The 21,365-nt window shown below is 33.9% G+C and overlaps 1 protein-coding gene across 3 annotated transcripts in view; it reads right to left on the bottom strand.

Moving 5' to 3' along the window:
• EDIL3 (EGF like repeats and discoidin domains 3) overlaps positions 1-21,365 on the bottom strand; it is a 411,932-nt gene that overhangs the window by 30,924 nt on the left and 359,643 nt on the right. For all 3 annotated transcript variants that reach the window (XM_057739846.1, XM_057739855.1, XM_057739863.1), the window contains one exon: positions 10,331-10,486. In XM_057739846.1, coding sequence (XP_057595829.1) covers positions 10,331-10,486 — 156 coding nt within the window. The remainder of the gene's footprint in view (positions 1-10,330; positions 10,487-21,365) is intronic.

The following is a 21,365-nucleotide window of genomic DNA, read 5'->3' as shown; positions in this document are numbered from 1 at the left end:
AATTAATGTGATACACCACATCAATAAAAGAAAAGACAAAACCACATGATCACCTCAAAAGACACAGAAAAAGCATCTGGTAAAACTCAACACCCATTCATTATAAAAACTCTTACCAAAGTGGGGATAGAGGGAACATATCTCAACATCATAAAAGCTATTTATGACAAACCCACAGACAATGTAATACTCAACAGTGCCAAGTTGAAAGTTTTCCTCCTAAAATCTGGAACAAGACAGGGATGCCCACTCTCACCACTTCTATTTAACACAGTATCAGCAGTCCTAGCCACAGCAATCAGACAAGAAAAAGAAATGAAGGAGTCCAAATTAAAAGGGAAGAGGTAAAACTGTCACTGTTTGCAGATGACATGATACTATATATATAGAAAACCCTAAGACTCCACACAGAAACTACTAAAATTGACAAATGAATTTACCAAGGTAGCAGGATACAAGACTAACATACAGGAATTGGTTGCATTTCTTTAAACAGAAAGGGAATGTAGAAAAACAACCTCTTTTAAAATCATATGCAAAAAATCCCAAAAAACAAAAAAAAAGACTTAGGAATAAACCTGACCAAGGAGGTGAGAGACTTATATGCTGAGAACTATAAAACATTAATAAAGGAAATTGAAGATGACTCAAAGAAATAGAAAGCCTATGCTCTTGGAGTGGAAGAATTCATTTTGTTAAAATGGCCATACTACTCAAAGCCATCTACAGATTTAATGTGATCCCTATCAAATTATCATTACATTTTATCACAGAACTAGAACAAATAATCCTAAAATTTATATGGGACCATAAAAGGCCCAGAATTGCCAAAGCAATCCTGAGGAAAAAGAACAAAACAGGAGGCTTAACCCTCCCAGACTTCAGACAATACTACAAGGCTAGTAAGCAAAACAGCATGGTATTGACACAAAAACTGACATATGGGTCAACTGAACAGAACAGAGAACTCAGAAGCAAACCCACATACCTACGGTCAATTAATCTTTGACAAAAGAGGTGAGAATATACAATGGAGAAAAGAGAGCCTCTTTAGCAAATGGTTTTGGAAAACTAGCACAGCCACATGTAAATCAATGAAGTTATAACACACCCTCACACCATACACAAAAATAAACTCAGAACGGCTTAAAGACTTAAATATAAGACGTGACACCATAAAAATCCTAGCAGAAAATATAGGCAAAACATTCTCTGACATAAATTGTACCAATGTTTTCTTAGGTTAGTCTCCCAAAGCAATAAAAATAAAAACAAAAATAACAAATGGGACCTAATCCAACTTAAAAGCTTTTGTACAGCAAAGAAAACCATAAACAAAATGAAAAGACAACCTATGGACTGGGAAAAATTATTTACAAATGATGTGACCACAAGGGCTTAAATTCCAAAATATATAAATAGCTCCTATAACTCAGTAACAACAACAACAAAACCCACTTGAAAAATGGGCAGAATACCTAAATAGACTTTTCTCCAAAGAAAACATACATGTGGCCAGCAGGCCCATGAAAAGATGTTCAATATTTCCAGTTATTAGAGAAATGTAAATCAAAACTACAATAAGGTACCACCTCACACTAGTCAGAATGGCCATCATTAAAATGTCTACAAATAGCAAATGCTGGAGAGGGTGTGGAGAAAAGAGAACCATCTTATGCTGTTGGTGGGAATGTAAGTTGGTGCAGCCACTATGGAGGACAGTATGGAGCTTCCTCAGAAAATGAAAAATAGAGTTTCCATATAATCCAGCAATCTCACTGCTGGGCATATACCCAGAGAAAACCGTGGTTCAAAAGGATACATGCATCCCAATTTTCACTACAGCACTCTTTGCAATTGCCAAGACATGGAAGCAACCTGAGTGTCCATCAACATATGAATGGATAAAGCAGATGTGGTATACATATGCAATGGAATACTACTCAGCCATATGACATAAACGAACCTATCTACAAAACAGAAACAGACTCACAGACACAGAGAACAGACTTGTGGTTGCCAAGGGGGATGGGGTTGGGGGAGGGGTACATTGGGAGTTTAGGGTTAGCAGATGCAAACTATTATATATAGAATGGATAAACAATAAGGTCCTACTGCATAACACAGGGGACTATATTCAATATCCTGTGATAGACCATAATGGAAAAGAATATAAGAAAAAGAATGTGTATATGTATATGTTAGAAAATAAAAAAATAAGATACAAGGGTATATTGTACAGCATAGGGAATATAGCCAATATTTTTAGTAACTTTAAATGAAATATAATCTATAAAATATGAAATCACTCTCATACACCTGAAACTAAAAATATATACATATGTTTTTATATCTTAATATTTTTACTCAATGCATAGGGTCTAACACTTGATAGTCCCTCACAGTAGTAATACAAGCATGAACTAAATAAAAAGTAATTTTTTTCCGTTTAGGAGTATTCTCATTATGCAATTGTGTCTCAAAATATGGAAGTCAAACATACTCAGAATTTTCAGTGAGAAGATTTTTAAAATTTTTGATGAGTGATGGTGGATTAGAAAGACAAAGATTGGGAAACTAAGTTTTCTGGCATTTGAGTATTGGGAAAAGTAAGGCCATAAAGAAGGCAATAATAAAATTATTTTCTATTTATGAACATTTCACTTGAATAACTATGTAATATATTCCTGGCGTTTTTCACACATTTTTTCATTCATGCAGAAACATCCGTTAACTAGAAAGGCTATATTGTTGCAAATTTTAAGGTAGTTTATCAAATTTTTTGAAAATAAAGAAATTGAGTTTTTGAGACAAATGTAATTAACACAAAGAACAAACATAAATTTGTTCCTTGTTAATGCATTTCTCTGTGTTGTTTTCTTTTCTCCATATACTTCTATTTCATTGAGAATAATGTTTCATAGCATCTGTGCTGGGATGTTATCTGTCACTAAATATGAGTCATAGTGGCAGGGATGTTTTTCTTCCTCCAACCCACCCCCAAGTTGGTGAGTTTTATGGATTTTGTGCCTGATGTTTGATTGTTTTTCTACTACCTGATGATATGTGCTTAGACAAGCACTCTGCTTTTGCCTTTTGTTTTAAGTGAAGATTAAAAAATCCAAATGCCTTCTAAGAAATGTAAAGGCTTCACTGTCCAGAATTAATCAGATATTTTACATGGCTAGTTTTTAATATTACAGAATATAAATTGACATACAAAAGAATTTTCTTTGCAACTTCAAAATTGATCCTTGAAGAAAGACAACTAGGTTTCTAATTGTCTCCAAACAAACAATGTCTTTTTTAAATTAATAAGCTCCTTAAGATACACTGGCTTCTGAGTGTTTCCAAAGTCTGTCACTCTAGCTCGTCATATTTCTAGCATGCAGATAGTTACTTGATTATATACTTGTAGTTCTTTAAGTTACTAACCCTCTCCCTGCTCACCTGCATCCCATAAGCCCCATTTCCTGTTCCTCTCTTCCTTTCCTGCTCTTAAACCCTTCTTCACCCTAGGTTCAGAACCAAACATCCTTGAGTAGGCAGATCATTTGGAGCTCATGTTAGACATGGACATGGAAATACATGTCTCCTTATAGCTGATCCAGCCCTGTTTGCCTATGGACTTGCATCCAGTCTTCTGCCTTGTTTCTGACCCCAAGCTCCCACTTTACAACTGACTCTAAGTGAGCCCCCATTATGTTTTCTATGCACCCTCCCAACTGCTTTCACACTACTCACTGGTGACAATATGCTGCTTCCCGAATTTGTTCAATGTGCCTGCCCTTTCCCAATCCAGCCGGCAGATCTAGGTCTGCAGAAAAACATTTCTGTTGATGAATTAATTCTTTTCTACTGGAATATTTCCTGAGATGTGGCCTTCTTGGTCAGAGGCCTTCGCAAAATTTACAGGGATCTCATTCTATTTTTCTCAAGATCACGCATTATAAAAACTATTGATACATAAGGAATTACAGGATTTCCTTGAATTTTGCTGTTTGTGTATATATTGAAATAAATGAACTTTTTTTCCTTTAATCCCTTAATTCCATGCAGTTTTTATTGCATTAAAAGTGGAATTGTGACATTAACTATTACTTCCCTCTATCTACTCCTGGGCAGAGCTATTTATTACAATTTAAAACTTAAGAGGGTGTGCTCATAACTGAACTTTATATTCTGCCCAAATGGAAATATTCTCAGGTGGTGTCCTAAATTCCAAAATCCAATAACACCCACATTTATGTGAACATGGGCAATTCTGTATTCTTTACACCAGCTATATCCTAGTCAGGCCCTATAATACTGAATTACGACAGGGAAGAAAGCAGATAAAATTGTAAATAACAGTTGATACCAGATGGCGTTTATTTAAATAACACTGTCCTTATTTTTAGACAACACTGAAACTATATCCTTGTCTCTTTAACTTCCAATTAAGTCACTCACCAGATCCCTAAGTAAGTACACTACTGTGACTACATTACGAATCTCTAGCAAATAGGGGCACAACTCACTTGCTATTTTTGAATTCGGGTGTTTTCTGTAAAGTCAATTAGTTCTTGGAAATTGCTTTCAGAAAAACAGCTTCTTTTCTTTCCCTTCCTGCCTTATTTGAAGACAGTAAGAAGACTCTGAATGGATGAGACAAAGGGTCTCCATGCAAGATCGAGAGATCTGTCCTTGATCTTGCTATTCAGAAACATGTGGCTGGTCCTCCTTGAAAGGCCCCTTTTGTTTTTCCCCTGCTAGCATTCTCCTCACCGACTGCCACTGAGGATCCCATTTATTTACTTCCTAGAGCATTCTTCAGGTTCTAAATTTCTGATTCAGATCAAATTTCAAAAGAACAGTATAAGTATTGACTACAGGACTGATGTCTTCTTCAGTCTGCTTCACTGATGAGCTGGACTTTCAAGGCTATAAATATTCAAATTTAATTTCAGCTACCTGAGAGTGCTAACATCAGCAGTGAGAACAGCATGCCCTGTAGCATCTGAAATTACTCTTAGATTTGAATATCTCCTCCAGTACAGATTCGGAGCCTTTATTAATGGGGATTGTTATGCTGCTGCTTCTCTTTTTCACACTGATGTTGAGAACAGAAAGGAAGCAGAGAAGGACCAGGAATTCTTTTTTTTTTTTCTATTGGAGAGTCATGAACTTTTTGAAATGGACATCTATGTGCTGCTCCTTTCCTTGAGTTGTGTTATCAAATAATACACTGAGTAGATGATATTTTGAGTCTTCAAAATAAGCTGACTGAATCAAAGTTTTTCTATCTTTCCTGAGCTCCTTATTAGACTGGGAGTTTTATATTCAGGCCCCCCCCCCCCCCCCCCCCCGGCCAACAACAAAAAACAATCTGGCATAAAGTAGACAATAACTGCTGAACACATGTCACATTCTCCTAGATGCTTTCCCACATAATCTGTGTTCCTAACTACTTAAATCTATTTAAATTTTAAATTTGTTTAAAGCTAATACCTGTTTACTTTCTGGTGTTCATAAGAGAATTAGCAAACATATTAAAATCTAAGCTTACTTTTGGAAACACTGATTCACATTGACTTCCACTGACAAATTAGAAGCCAACCACAGTCCTAAAGAATTATAATAAATTCCACTCTCACTAGAAAAATACAAAACTACATTTAGTTTCAAAAATTTAATTTGAGTTTCGGTATTGATTAGAGTCATCTTTTCCACACTTGCTTATTATTTAAATTAGCTGGGGTTTCTGTAAACATTTAAATTCCCAGTTCCTCCCCAGAGAGTCTGAAGCAGGGCCCAGAAATATGTATTTCTTAACTAGCTCCCCCATGAGTGTTATGATCAGACAATGCTGGTAATCACTGAATTAGAGAGCTCACAAAAATGCTGCAGAATAGTTCTTGATGAATATGTGGAATTCATCTTTTTAAGAAACAATTAAAAAAACAAGGTTTTGGATTTTCTTTTACAGAAAACCCAGAGTAAAGTTGTTATTCTTTGACTTATGCTTTTAAAAAACCTGGGTGATTTCAGGGGGAGAGGCAAAGTAGACTATTACCAGCATTTTTCTTCTGAAGAAGAAGAAAGTTCCCATGGTGTAAACTCAGGTTTACTTAAACACCATGACATTATGACTAATATACTGGTTGAGAAAACCCATTTTCATTTCTAATTCTTCCATATAAGTACTATTCCTGAAATTTATTATTGTTTTACTTTGGCTTCTAACCTTAAAAATTAAATACAGAAAGTGTCTGTCAAATTTTGCAATTTTCCTGCTAGCTTCAGTAAAACAGCTCCAAGAGTATAAAAACAAATGTCACTTTCATGAGAGCAAAGGAACATTTGACTTTTAAATAAAAGTGTATCTGAATCATGTTGTAGAAAAATAGAAAAGTTAGTTAAATGTTAGAAAATACTGTAGACTAGAAAGAGAAAAATAAGAATGTGGGGATGGTACTGAGACAGTATCATCACATGCTCAATAACAAAAGATTTAATGTGCAATTTTGTCCAAAAATAGAATACTAAAGTAAATTACAATTCTTATGAAAGCTTGGAAAGGGTAATGAGAAAGTGATATCTCGATGAAGAGAACAAGGCACCTCTCTTTCTGCCAGTGACCTTTGGTATGCATGTACACATACACACATGCATATATATATACGTGCACATTCATACATATATTTAGATACTCCTATGTACATATATAATTTTGCCTTGTCATTGCTTTCCTGACATTAATCTTGTTTCTGGATCTACTGATACATTAGACTTCCACATCCATACCCCCAAAATTGATTAAAACAATTAAAGCAGTCGATAAAAACAGACACAAAGAAGGAGTTAGAAAACTTTGTAAATATTTCCTTTTGAAATGTGCATATATAAAACATCCCACAGGCATATGTTTTGCCCTGAAACATTCATTTATTATATTTATTTTGATGAAAGCTTGTAGTTGAATTTACACTTGTAAATATTGAAGACTTTTTCCCTTGTGGAAAGTAACCATGAAAAACAAGATGCAAATAATACTAAGAATCAATAGGAGATGGCTTATTCAACTTAAGAAAAATTAATTGCTGAGTTGTGTAGGACCTCTTAAAAGAAGAAGAGTACTTCTATAAAGAATATATGGGGACTTCCCTGGTGGCGCAGTGGTTAAGAATTCATCTGCCAATGCATAGGACATGGGTTCGATCCCTGGTCCGGGAAGATCCCACATGCCGCGGAGCAACTAAGCCTGTGTGCCACAACTACCGAAGGCTGCGTGCCTAGAGCCTGTGCTCCGCAACAAGAGAAGGCACCACAATGAGAAGCCCGCGCACCACAATGAAAAGTAGCCCCTGCTCGTCACAACTAGAGAAAGCCTGCATGCAGCAACAAAGACGCAATGCAGCCAAAATGAATAAATTTATAAAAAAATAGAATATATGAAATTATACCTAAATTCCTAGTAATCATAACAAAGCACGATTGGGATGTGTGTGTGTGTGTGTGTGTGTAAAATGCCTGTATTTCCAAGTGTTGACATAACTCATGCAATCCATTTTCTTATTTTAAAAAATTCCCTTCTCTGTAGGAATGGAGATGTTTATGCCCTGCAGTTCCTTCTTATACATAAAGTATTTACTATAATAGTAACTGTAGCATTCTTATGTATAGTTTCTTGGTGTCAGTTGTTTCCTTCGGTAATAAGTAGTAAACATTTTAAGGCCTTTCTTTAATGTAACAAACAAATTATAATATTAAAAACAGACTGGCTAAATTTAATTTTAAAACTACCAGTTATATTGGCTGAGTTTAGCCCACTGCCATATTTATAATACTAAAATGGTTTATTTTTCAGAAATTTTACATTGGCTAGATGACATTGTGACTTACTGTCTCACATGAGGATTCTGGCTTACATCCTTTTCACCGAATATGTCAATTTACTCTCACAACTTTACAACATGCCTAGTGGGAGTCTTTTTCTTTCTTAACATTAAGACTTATTTTGGGAATAGCAAAATCATGTGTTACAATAAACGTGGCTCCTAAGTACATAGATCTATAACTATAATCTATTTTGCCTGTGCTTATGGAGGTACCTTTCTGGGGCTCCACATTAATTTGAAGGTAGTTTTGATAAGTTTAAAATGTATATTACAAACCCTAAAGCAGTCACTATAATAACAAAAAAAGTTATAGCAAATAAGTCAACAAATGAAACAATGGAATCACTAAAAATTTCAATTAATTCAAAAGAAGGCTGAAAATAGGAAAAAATAAAAGATGAGACAGAGGAAATAAGTAACAAGATGATAGATTTAAACCCTATTACTTCAATACTCATATCAAATATAAATGGTCTAAATGCTCCAGTTAAAAAGCAGAGATAGTTGTATTGGAAAAAAGGAAACTCACCTATATGCTGCACAGAAAAAAATGCATTTCAAATATAAAGTAGAAATAGTTAAAAGGAAGGAGAAAACATATACCAATGTAGTACTAATCAAAAGGAAGCCAGAGTTCCTCTGTGAATAGAAGCAAAGTAGGTTTCAGAGCAAAAATACCACCAGGAATAAAGAAGGTCATTTTCTAATGATAAAAGAGTTATTTGAATAAGAGGACATTACAACCCTAATTATTCACATATCTTTTAACATACTTTCAAAATACATGAAGCAAATACCAATATAACTGCCACCAGGAGAAACTGAAAAGTCAGCAATTAGAGTTGGAGATTTCCACATTGCTCTCTCTGTAATTGACAGTACAAGTAGATAGAAAATCAGTAAGGACATAGAAAACCTGAACAACACTATCAAATCACTTGGCCAAGTTGACACAAAAGTTTTACATACATTTTGGACTAAGATAATGAAATAAAATGCATTAATATACAAATGTCCAGTCTGTCAACTAAGGAAATTTTAAAAATTATTCACAAATAATCATTAAATTATATGCTTAATATAAATGGAGACAAGAAGTACTTTCCCAGCACAATGGTTTACACCTCTTCCCTAAATCAACCTATATAAGGATTTCAATATTACAGATGTGATTTTCAGTGAATATTGCACATGGATTATAGATGAGAATACTTATCTTAAAAATAATTTCAAGAACTGTATAATTTATGAAGTTAAAAACATTTCCTCTTACAGAATCTATTTGCATTGTTTACACATCAAAATGTCTACTGTAAAAGGTGAAAATAGGAACTGAGATCGTTATTCCATAAATTATAGCAGATACTTGTCTATACCTCAAAAAAATTAGAAGACATTTTTACAAAATACCCAATATTCATTCAATCTAAGATGCCACTGATTATAAGACATGCCATTATTTTATGTTCTTCTAGAAAACTGTAAGGGCTTCCAATTAAATTGTGACATTGAGATACACCCATTTCTGAGATGTTAAAGTGCAAAATGTGTGTGTGTTCTGAGACGTTAAGTGAATGTGTCTGTCCTGAGATGCTAAATGGGCATTTTCTGAGACATTAAAAGGTAAATAGCTGTGGCTTTTGTAATCTAAACCTAAAAACACATTTCCCCTAAAATGAATTTTGTGTGAACTGAATTCAGAGTTTGTAGACTCATTGAAATAGCCGCTCCAATCTTAGTATTTCTGGGAAAATTAAATTCTCTACCTTGCATAGTTGAAGAAAGAAAGATATTCCCAACCTTTCTATTGGTTAATAATACAACAATAGTAAGGAAACAAAGGGGTTTCATAAAATGGAAAAAATCATTATTAACTCAGAAATGCTTAACGTGTATGAAAGTGTATTCTATTTTCCCCAAAATCACTGAACTAAGTGATTATGTTTCTACTGATGTCTTTAGAAAGCTACAGTTCTTTGCACAAAGACTCTAAGCAACAAATTCATTCAATTTCATTTATCTAAGGCCATATTTTAACATCTGATCCAATTAGTTATTGATGTTATCCTTGAGCACTTTCATTCTCCAAGGTCCCACAGACATTCAGACCAGTAGATACTATGAAAAGATGTTCAACACAGTAAGAACTTTTAGAAAAACAATTAGAGGTTATATGGTGTAGAAGTTTAGGTGCATCAGTATATATTGATCATTATAACATTAAAACATATTTTACAGATCAAAAAAAATTAAATCTATAAATTAAAACACAAGGAAACTGAGCAGAGAAATATCCCTATTTAATCAATGAACTAGTATAATAATCAAATCTACAATTATAATTCTGCAATTATAATTCTACAATTCCTAATTATCAATCAAGGAAATAAAAAATTTTAAACAATTTGATCCTCCACTTCTGCGTGTCATAAACCGCCAGAATGACTTACCTTATCTTTTCTTTGCTTTTCATCCTGGTATACTGTCCAGTGTTCTCCATCATTGCTGTAAGCTAGTTTGTAGGAGCCTACAAACTGCACATGACCAAAATCTTTAGCTCCTTGTGTAATAATGCCAGTTACTTTGGTGGGGACTAGAAGATCCACCTACAAAAAGGGAAAGATAATTTAAATGCCACCAAGAGTCCATTATACATTTGCAATTCTTTTGAACTCAGCAGATTAAGAAATATATATGCTAAAGCCAGAAATCCACTTGATTATTTGTATTTTAAAACAGTTGACTGAGTGTACTTTTGGCTTGTAATTCTGATTATGCCACTGGATAAACCTAGTTTAAAACCTGAACAAATATTTTGAGCATTTTAAAGTAAAATGATGGTCTTTGCAGTCTACCAATCAATTTTATATTAAACTGACTCATCTAGTGTGTGGTTTGTCTGTAACTGGGATAGTACAGAACTGGCAAGGCTGGCCTTCTTAAGACTGATCATTATCTCCCAGAGTTTGTGCTTATGATTCAATTTTCTGACTCTATTGGTCAATTTAATAGTAATAAAAATCAAATTGTAGCAGTGTACATATCAGGAAAAAATTAATGTTTCGTAATTAAACATTAAAAAGTCAACCCTGTTTCCATGGATTTTAAACAGTTCAGTAATATATAATTGAGTAATAGTAATCATTGTCCAATGAAAATCTTCTTTCAGAAAACTACAACCCTAAAATGGTTGAGGACGAAGTCAAGTATTCTTCAAAAGTGAGAGAGAATTAAAATATGCATCCATGACTTGTGGGAATCTGTGCTCATAATGTGCTCGTTGTTGCAAAATATATTAGAGGGCATAAGACCCATGGTGATTTAGTAAGCATTACATTCATCACTTGAAACACTGAAATGCAAAATATAGGGATGATTTTCATCAAAGAAGAATACATAACGTTGAAGTTTAGTATTTCCCCTCTTTGCTCTCTAATTAATGCATCTTTTGTTATATCTTATGACACCAATTAAAGGAAAAATTATAGGAAACTTTGTTTTCCGTGTGGACAATTCTCATAAGACCTTTACCATTTGTTGTATTACTGTTCCTTGATCTATAGCTTCCTCTCTCCTCCCACAATAGCCACCTACTTTTTCCTACTTCCTATGACTAAGTGCTCTGCTACATCCTTGATCTTATCATCTTCAACTGTCACAATCTCATGTGTGACCTTAATGGCTTTCAACCACTATGACCTTTTGTTTCTATTTCAGGTTCTCCATCCTGAGAGATGTTTGTAGCTACAAACAGACAGCCATGGGTCAGACACAGGCCATGAATGAGACGAGGGAACTAGGGAGAATGCATTGAGTAGACCATATTTAGAGACGTAGATGCTCGTCAATAAAGACATGAAAAAGGTTCCAATGATATTTCTTAAAAGATTCACATGGGTTTTTTGCCCTCTTTTTGGAACATTCATTAAAGACATTAGACTCAAGCTGGATAGTGGATTAAGACAGAAAACCACCCTTAATGCTTTATTAAAACATTCTAGAAAGTTTATAAAAAATTATAAAATACTATGTTGTTGCTCTTTTCCAAACATGTGTCATGTCACCTAAAATATCCTGCATGTCCAGCAGCAGCGCAGGATGGCAAAAATATGATATCCTGGGAAGGAAACTGTTGCTGCCTCACACTATGCTAAATACTTTGTGGTATTTCTTCAATGACTTCTCCTAACACTCATACAGTACGGTTTCATCTCTACTTTAGAAGGAACAGATGCCTAGGCAGTAACATGACACGTGACCCAAAGATCAACAGTCAGTAAAGGGAGGATCCCAGGTTCAAATCCATGTCTTTCTGATTCAGAGGTCCACAGCACATATGGATTCTCACTCGATGATTTCTTCCCACTCTCTGTGACTATTTCAGAAATTTCTGAAGAATCTCAAAGCTTTCTCACCATACTTATCAAATGTACAGCCACTCTAAGCCCCAAACAAAAGCAATCCAGGCTTTACAATATTATGAGAGCCCAGTATTTAAACATGAATTTCCTCTCTGTTCTTTAGCTGTCTGGGCTTAAAAATATGGATTGATGTTGCTGTACTAAATCCAAATCTAATTGCGCAGAAACGTCTAGGCATAGCCTGGTCTTCAAAGTGCTCTTAATGTTGCTGACATTCAATAAATGGAAAAAAAAAATCTTACAGTACTCTGAGTCACTGTGTTGTCATCAAGCCTGTAAACACGCAGGAACTCAAGCTGTCACCAAGAATATGAGCACCTCCAGTGGATTCTTCATTGCCTAAATGCCTATAAATCCTAAGCTAAGATGACGCAGTGAGGAGTCTTGTAGCATCTCTTTTTCAGTGGTATTTCTTAAAGACAGGGTTTCCTAATGGGTGGAGATGTTTTCTCCTTAAGTTGTATGTCTTGGCTCTTTCTAATAGATCTGTTTTTCTCCCACTCTAACTGCTCCCGTTCTCCAGCTTTTTTTTTTTTTTTTTTCATCTAGAAATGTTTGTCTTTCTTATTCCAGTTAACTCAACTCCTCGATTTAAATAGTCAGCAATCTGTTTCAAACTGGATTTGGTCCTAAAATTTGCTACACTATAAACTTAGAATACCAGGCCTAAGGAAACCTTCTTTCAGTATAAAAATAATCAGCATCCCACACTTAACATGAGGTTGCTGTAACAGGGATGTACAGATCTCACTCTGAGACACACTGAAAGGACACATCACTCTTGTGTTCAGCATGCAGGATGATCCTAGAAAAGCCCACTCCTCTGGACTCATGCCTGCCCCTGGCCCAGGACCACTCTGCCCTCTTACAGATTTTCTGAGTTAAAGTTGTACTGCATATATGCTTCTGCTATTTTAGACCCTCACCTCCCAAGGTTTGGCTCAGATAGAGCAGGTTATTTATGGCAGTAAGCTGGCACATTGGTAGACATTTGGCTTAGTGCACTGCCCTTCATGTCCGGATCTTTATGAAAAGTACCTAATGTGTAACCATCTCTCAATAAAGGTTTTGCTGGATTGAGCTGGAACTACTTCTGAAGTATGTTCTGTGGACAAAACCAACCCATGGTTAAGGATGCTGCAATGTATCACAGCAGAAAATGCTAGCTGCTTTCCTCTTGTTTCTCTACATGACATTACTGGTCAAGGAAACATCATAGTGTACCAACAATTTTTACTGGGAAGGCAACTAGTTAAAAATCCTTTCTAATCTTCAGGAATGTGATTGTGACAGCCAGCCTATTCCAGCAGGGCTGAATGGTCTGGGTTCACAAACTGGCTCTACCCTTATTAGCTATATGCCTTTGGGCAAGCTACTTTACCTCTCTACAGCTTGATATCCTCATGTGAAAAAATGAGAATAGTCCTTTTATTAGGATTTTACAGATTTTATGAGGATTAGATGAGTTAATATATGTGTATAAAACAATATATAGGACATAGTAAAGGTATCTAAAACTTTGTTAACAATAAAACAATAAATAAATCTGGGAGAAGAATCTAATATCAGTCTCAGAGTACCCTTTAGAAACATAAATATGGAAACAGGGAAATTGGGTGGCCAGATTGTCCTACAAGCAATTTCTGGATCATAGCATATTTTGGTCACCTTCTCAGGATATACAGAAAGACAGTCATTTCATCTTCACTGAAAGTAGAGAAAATATTAAGTAACTAAAATTCACCTTTATGGGTGAAATGGTTAATTAAGAATAATAGTAATTTTATGGAATGTTGTGCATCTCTATTTAAATACTAAGATTATATTGTAATAGGGAAAGGGGCTCACTGTTTGCAGATGACATGATACAACACATAGAAAATCCTAAAAATGCTATCAGAAAACTACTAGGGCTCATCAATGAACTCTGTAAAGTAGCAGGATACAAAATTAATATACAGAATTCTGTTACATTTCTATACACTAACAACCAGAAATCAGAAAGAGAAATTAAGGAAATAATCCCATTTACCGCTGCATCAAAAAGAATAAAATACTGAGGAATAAACCTACTTAAGGAGGCAAAATACCTGTAAACAATAAGATATTGATGAAAGAAATAAAAAATGAAACAAACAGATGGCAAGGTATACCATGCTCTTGAATTGGAATAATCAATACTGTCAAAATGATTATACTGCCCAATGCAATCTACATATTCAATGCAATCCCTATCAAATTACCAATGGCATTTTTCACAGGCCTGTAACAAAAAAATTTTAGAATTTGTATGGAAACCTGAAAGACCCCATATAGCCAAAGCAATCCTAAGAAAGAAAAATGGAGCTGGATGAATCAGGCTCTCTGACTTCAGACTATACTACAAAGCTACAGTCATCAAAACAGTATGGTACTGGGAGAAAAACAGAAATATAGATCAATGGAAGAGGACAGAAGGCCCAGAAATAAACCCATGCACCTATGGTCAATTAATCTACAGCAAAGGAGGCAAGAATATACAATGGAGAAGAGACAGTCTTTTCAATAAGTGGTGCTGGGTAAACTGGACAGCTACTTGTAAAAGAACAAAATTAGAACATTCTCTAACACCATGCACAAAAATAAACTCAAAATGGATTAAAGACCTAAATGTAAGAGTGGATACTATAAAATTCTTAGAGAGAAAACATAGGCAGAACATTCTTTGACATAAATCACAGCAATATCTCCTAGAATAATGAAAATAAAAACAAAAATAAATAAATGGGGCCTAATTAAATTTAAAAGCTTTTGCACAGCAAAGGAAACCATAAATAAAATGAAAGAACAACCACAGAATGGGAGAAAATATTTACAAACGATGATGTGACTAATAAGGGATTAATCTCCAAAATATATAAACAGCTCATGCAGCTCAATATCAAAAAAACAAACACCAAATAAAAAAGTGGACAGAAGATCTAAATAGATATTTCTCCAAATAAGACATACAGATGGCCACAAAGCACATGAAAAGATGTTCAACATCGCTAATTACAAGAGAAATGAAAATTAAAAATACAATAAGGTAAAACCTCATGCCAGTCAGAATGGCCATCATCAAAAAGTCTTCAAATAATAAATGCTGGAGAGGCTGTGGAGAAAAAAGAACCATCCTACACTGTTGGTGGGAATGTACATTGGTACAACCACTATGGAGAACAGTATGGGGGTTCCTTAAAAAACTAAAAATAGGGACTTCCCTAGTGGTCCAGGGCTAAGGCTCTATGCTCCCAATGCAGGGGTTCCAGGTTTGATCCCTAGTCAGGGAACTAGATCCTATATGCCGCAACTAAAAACATCTTGCATGCCACAATAAAGATCCTGCATGCTGCAACTAAGACCTGACACAGCCAAATAAATAAATAAATAAATAAATAAATAAATAAATAAATGTTTTTTAAAACCCTAAAAAACTAAAAATAGAGTTACCATATGATCCATCAATCCCACTTCTGGGCATATATCTGGAGAAAACTCTAATTTGAAAATATACATGCACCCCAATGTTCATAGCAGCACTATTTACAATAGCTAAGACATGGAAGCAACGTAAATGTCACTGATAGAGGAATGGATAAAGATGTGGTATATATATATATATATATATATATATATATATATATATATATATACAGTGGAATATTAGCCATAAAAGAGAATGAAATTATGCCATATGCAGCAACATAGATGGATCTAGAGATTATCATACTAAATGCAGTCAGACAAAGACAAATATCATATGATATCAGTTATATGTGGAATCTAAAAAAATGATACAAATGAACTTATTTACAAAACAGAAACAGACTCACAGACTTCAAAAACAAACTCATGGTTACCAAAGGGGAAAGATGGGGAGAGGGATAAGTTAAGAGTTTGGGATTAACATATATATACTACCATATATAAAATAGATAATCAACAAGGATAGGTCCTTGTATAGCACAGAGAACTCTAGTCAATATTTTGTAATAAACTATATGGGAAAAGAATCTGAAAAAGAATGGATGTATGTATAGGTATAACTGAATCACTTTGCAGTACACCAGAAACTAATGCAACATTATAAATCAACTATACTACAATATAAAGTAAAATTAAACTTAAAAATATTAAGAGAAAATTAGACTCCAAATTATAGTGAGTGACTTACTTCCCTTTAGTTATAAGAGTGAAAAAAGAAGGATCTATGTAGAGGCTTAAATGATATATAAATAAAGAAAAAATATTGCATGAGTGTTATGTAGGAATATAGCTTTTTTGTTATAAAACATCATACAAAGTTTTAGCAAAGCATACATATTTTTAGAGTGTCTAACTTAGAAAAACAGTGTAGAAAAACTAATAGCATTTGTTTGAAAGAGGTCAAGATAAACTACATTTCAGATTATCTGCATAACACCCTGACAGATGGCTCCCTGGGAGGAGACAGGGCACAACAAGGGAAGTCTGTTGATTTTCATGGAGATGTTCTTAAAGGGGTGAGGGAAATGAAAAGTGATATAGATCAATAGGTGTTCTAAAAAGTGAACAAAAAGACCAAAGAGATTTACCACAGAAATATGCTGCTCTGCTGCATCTACAATGCTCTAGTTTTTGCTTTTATGTTACTTCAGTTATTTTGGATTACGTATTTTATAACTTCAAGGAGCTTTTGTAAAATTAACTCATTAAACAGAAATAACCCTGAAGCTAATATAATTATCTATGTTTAATAATTGAATTACAGGCAAATATTTAGACATTTTGGTTTCAATAAAGAATTTTTTACCTTAACATTACATGAAACGACTGTACATAATCCTAGCTACATTTAAAGCACAAACAGGCATATTGCACTTCGCAAATACTGCATTTCTTACATATTGAAGGCTTGTGGCAACCCTATGTTGAAAAAGTCTTTTGGCACCATTTCTCCAACAGCATTTGCTCACTTTGTACTTTTGTGTCACATTTTGGTACTTTTCACAATATTTCAAACTTTTCATTATTATATTTGTGATCAGTGATCTTTGATGTTACTATTAAGACTTGCTAAAGGCTCAGATGATTAGTATTCTTTAGCAATAAAGTATTTTTTAACTAAGTTATGTCATGTTGTATTTTTAGACATAATGCTATCACACATTTAATAGACAACAGTATATGAACATAACTTTTATATGTACTGGAAAACCAAAAAAATTCATGTGACTTGCTTTATTGCTTTATTGCTCTATTGCAGTGGTCTGGAATTGACCCTGCAATATCTCTGAGGTCGCTTGTAATTAATTGTACTTGACATCTGGACAACATTTTTGCTCATCAGATATTGGTCACACTTTTACTCCATATTTTCAGGCCAACTAGGTAATGTGATCAACTTATGATGAAATACTATCCAGTCCCTGTATCTGATAGGATCTAGTAGCTCTAAGGTCATGGGTTTAGAATTCTTAAAATACTATGGAGGCCTAATAGTACACTCATTCCAGCACCTGTTATTGAATTCCTCCTCTTACTAAAAACAGTTTTAATTTCCAAAAACAAAAACATTTAATAAAGCAATTGCTTTTCCCATATTGCATTTTAAAATTATGAACACTAATACAAAAAAATATATACTGTAAAATAGCCTTTCAAAGGAGAGAGGGAATGTTCTGTTTTATTGGTGTTTTCTAGTGTGCCTTTTACATGTAAAACCAAGCACAATACATGTATGATGCCATAAACAAACTTTCTATGCTCATGAGTGTGTTTTGCAGGACATCAGGCACATTGTAGACATTCCAAATATCTAGGAATCATCTACCCTGAATTCAAAATTGTGATAATTCCATATTTAACAATTACCTGCAATTATAACATAAACAACTGCAAATGTCAAACTGAGCCGCATTCCATGATCGCTGTCAGCTCATGACTATGAACTTTTCAAAAGACTTCGTTTAGAGTCATGCAGGTAGTTCAACTGCATACTTTAACTAGGGATAAGAGACAGCATAATTATGAACATTTTATATTTAAGATTGTTATGTTAATAATCTTTCTCAATATAAAATGCATGCTATGAATAAAAATTGAGAAACACAGAGAAGATTAAAAAACAACTCTACTCACTGTTAGATACAATCAATGCTATTCGTCCCCCCTAAATGTGGATATTTTAGACAAATTTGTTGTATTTGGCATTTGAACAGTATTACTGGTTACCAGGTGTTGGTTGCACTTTACTCCATATTTGCAGGTCAATTTATTCTTTTTTTCCCTTAATATGTCACTACTAATTCTCTGTTAATAAACTATTTTTTGAGACTCTTTCTTCAATCCTACCGAGTCATTTTAAGAATTTACCACAATCATTTATTTATTTTAAAACATTAACTCCTCCTTGTATCCTTACATTTTCTATTAAAATTAAAACTTTCATAAAAATCCTAGACCTTTCATTTGGCCACATATCTCATTTACATAGGATAAATTTATAGAATTTGGTCAAAGAATATAGAAAATAGGTTTATTGTCTAAACATAAGTAACAAACAGTTGTGATTATTTCAGATTGTACAAAGAGATATAAGGAATCCAGATAAAATAACCAAAACTCTATTCTCTAGACTTAATTCTTGTTGACCTCTTAATATTCATATTTGCAGACATTTCCTATTCCCATATATCTTCATCAAAATTAGCTCAGAGTATGCATGTGGTTTTGTAATTTGCATATGTATATTTTTGTATCTAAATAATGATAATACTTTGTAATGGCTGTGTTAACAGTCTCACAGATGTAGAAATAAATATGAAAATTATTTAACCAGTTCCCTATTGATATTTTTAAAATTTATTTGCAATTCTTCTTCATTGGAAAAACCTAAAATGAACTCCTGTGTTTTTCCTCATTGGTGCAACTGTTTCCTTATTGTCATGAAGGACCTGCCATTTGAAATGCCATATATACATTGTTTCATTTGTTTCTGGAAAAATTATACACTTCCAGCTGTGGTATATGATAATTTTTTTCTCTACATTCTCAGTAATCCCATGTTTTATATAATTCAGTATTTTTTACAATTTGAAAAATGGCATTTTTTATATTTAATTTATATATATGGTGATAAATGGCATTTCATTTACATTCTCCCAATTTTTCAGTCTCACTAATAATATATATTATTATTAATGTCTCTTTAGTATCCTTTATCTATTACTTCTGGGATTAGAGGTTTTCTTGTTGTTTGTAAAGAATTATTTATATAGCATCAATATTGGCTTCTGTTATATTTTTTGCATTTTTCCCAAATTGCTTTGTCATTTAATTTTTTTGACACACGTTTTTAATTTTCCTATACTCAAATCTATCAGTCATTACTTTTGCAATTACATAGTTTCATATGCCTAAAAAGACCTACTACTTAATTAGATCAGTTAAAAATGATTTATATGTTTCCTTATAATTTCCTCTGTGTTTTCTTTCTAAGTTTTCCTTCCTTCCTCCCTCCCTCCCTCCTTCTCTTCCTTCCTTCTTCCCTTTGTTTCTTCTTTCCTTTTAACATCTAAATCATCATGGCTTTCTGTGTATATATGATGTGACATAATGTTCATACTTTATTTTTTATAAAAATGTAATTTTCTTAACACTTTTTCTTGAATAATCCATTTTTTTAATTTTTGTTTTTTCCCCTCTATCTGGGTGATAGTTATAAGGTTTGCTCTTAAAATCAATTTGATTTTCAATATGATTCTTGAAATCAATACTATAAATCACCATCCTCATCATCATCATATACCAGGATATATCTTGGCAAGAGTCTCTTTTATTGCTTTTGTATAGAATAAAGTGGATTCATTCAAGCTGTAGACTTGTTTCTTGGTGGTGGGGGGGGGGATGTGTTCAAAAGGTTTTCTGGTCTTATATTTTAAAATGTTGCTTCTGCTTTTGGTGTCTACCACTAGAAGGTCAATTATCCAAAGACTAGCTCTTTACTTCTAATTTTTCCTATTTATAATATTTTCTCACTCATCATTTAAAAACATTATTCTCCTTTGTATTTTCAGAGCTTCTCCATTTCATACTCAATATTATGGATTTTATTTTTGATAATGGAATTTCTACTGCTGAATTTTTAAATTTCCTTGAAATACATAATTTAAGATCCCTCCCTCATCATCTTAACATTCGTCTCATTCTATTAATCATGGAAAATACACCTTTATATATATACTACTAATATATAAAATACCTTTATATATATTCTATATTCTACTGTTGCTTCTGTAAAAAATTTTCCACTTTTAGAGTTTTCTTCATACCTTCTGAGTAATTTCCATCCTTCTCTTGTTCTGCATATTAAAAAATAAGCCTGATATAATCTTGTATTATTTTCCCTTATTTGAACAGAGAGAGAACAGTCCTGGAATTTGGCAGCACACTGGTCATAAGTGTTCCCCATCATCTCTCACCAGCCATCGGGCTGTTGTATGAATTCTTTCTGACCTTCAGACATAAACACTACCAAAGGCCTTCTTAACAATGCCCAGCAGACATTTAGGCAGTATAGTTTAGCTGGTCTGAAGGATGAACCTCTCCTACTCTTGCTGTTTATCCTCTGCATAAAGGAAGGATAATCTATTTTCTTGATAATACAAAATCCAAAGCATTCTCCTATCATAAGTAAAATCACAGTGGCAGGCAACTTGGTCTCTGTTGTTCACTGTGCACCTGGCATACACAAGGTATTTCAATAAGTATATAATGAATGAATGGCTTCATATTTTAAGATTCAGTGAGCTAACATGTAGCCAACATGCACTCTATTCTACTTTGCCAGGTTTGCATTATGGGGTAAATGGGTGTGATGGGACATTGGGAAGTAGAGTGCTGGCCACAGCATGCATTTTTTGGTTGTAGTAAAGTGACCTCAGGTCCCTCAGTTCACAGGGACCTGAGGTAACTGTGGCTCTGGGTCTTGGCCACACCTGTTCTGATCCAGATATTGGAATCCCCACACTGTAGTTACAGGAAACTCTGCCCGGAGCCTGCA

Source organism: Hippopotamus amphibius, chromosome 1, assembly GCF_030028045.1.
Source record: "Hippopotamus amphibius kiboko isolate mHipAmp2 chromosome 1, mHipAmp2.hap2, whole genome shotgun sequence".
Classification (NCBI taxonomy): domain Eukaryota; kingdom Metazoa; phylum Chordata; class Mammalia; order Artiodactyla; family Hippopotamidae; genus Hippopotamus; species Hippopotamus amphibius.
Note: the sequence above shows the minus strand (reverse complement) of the source record. Positions and strands in the feature narration are given on the sequence as shown.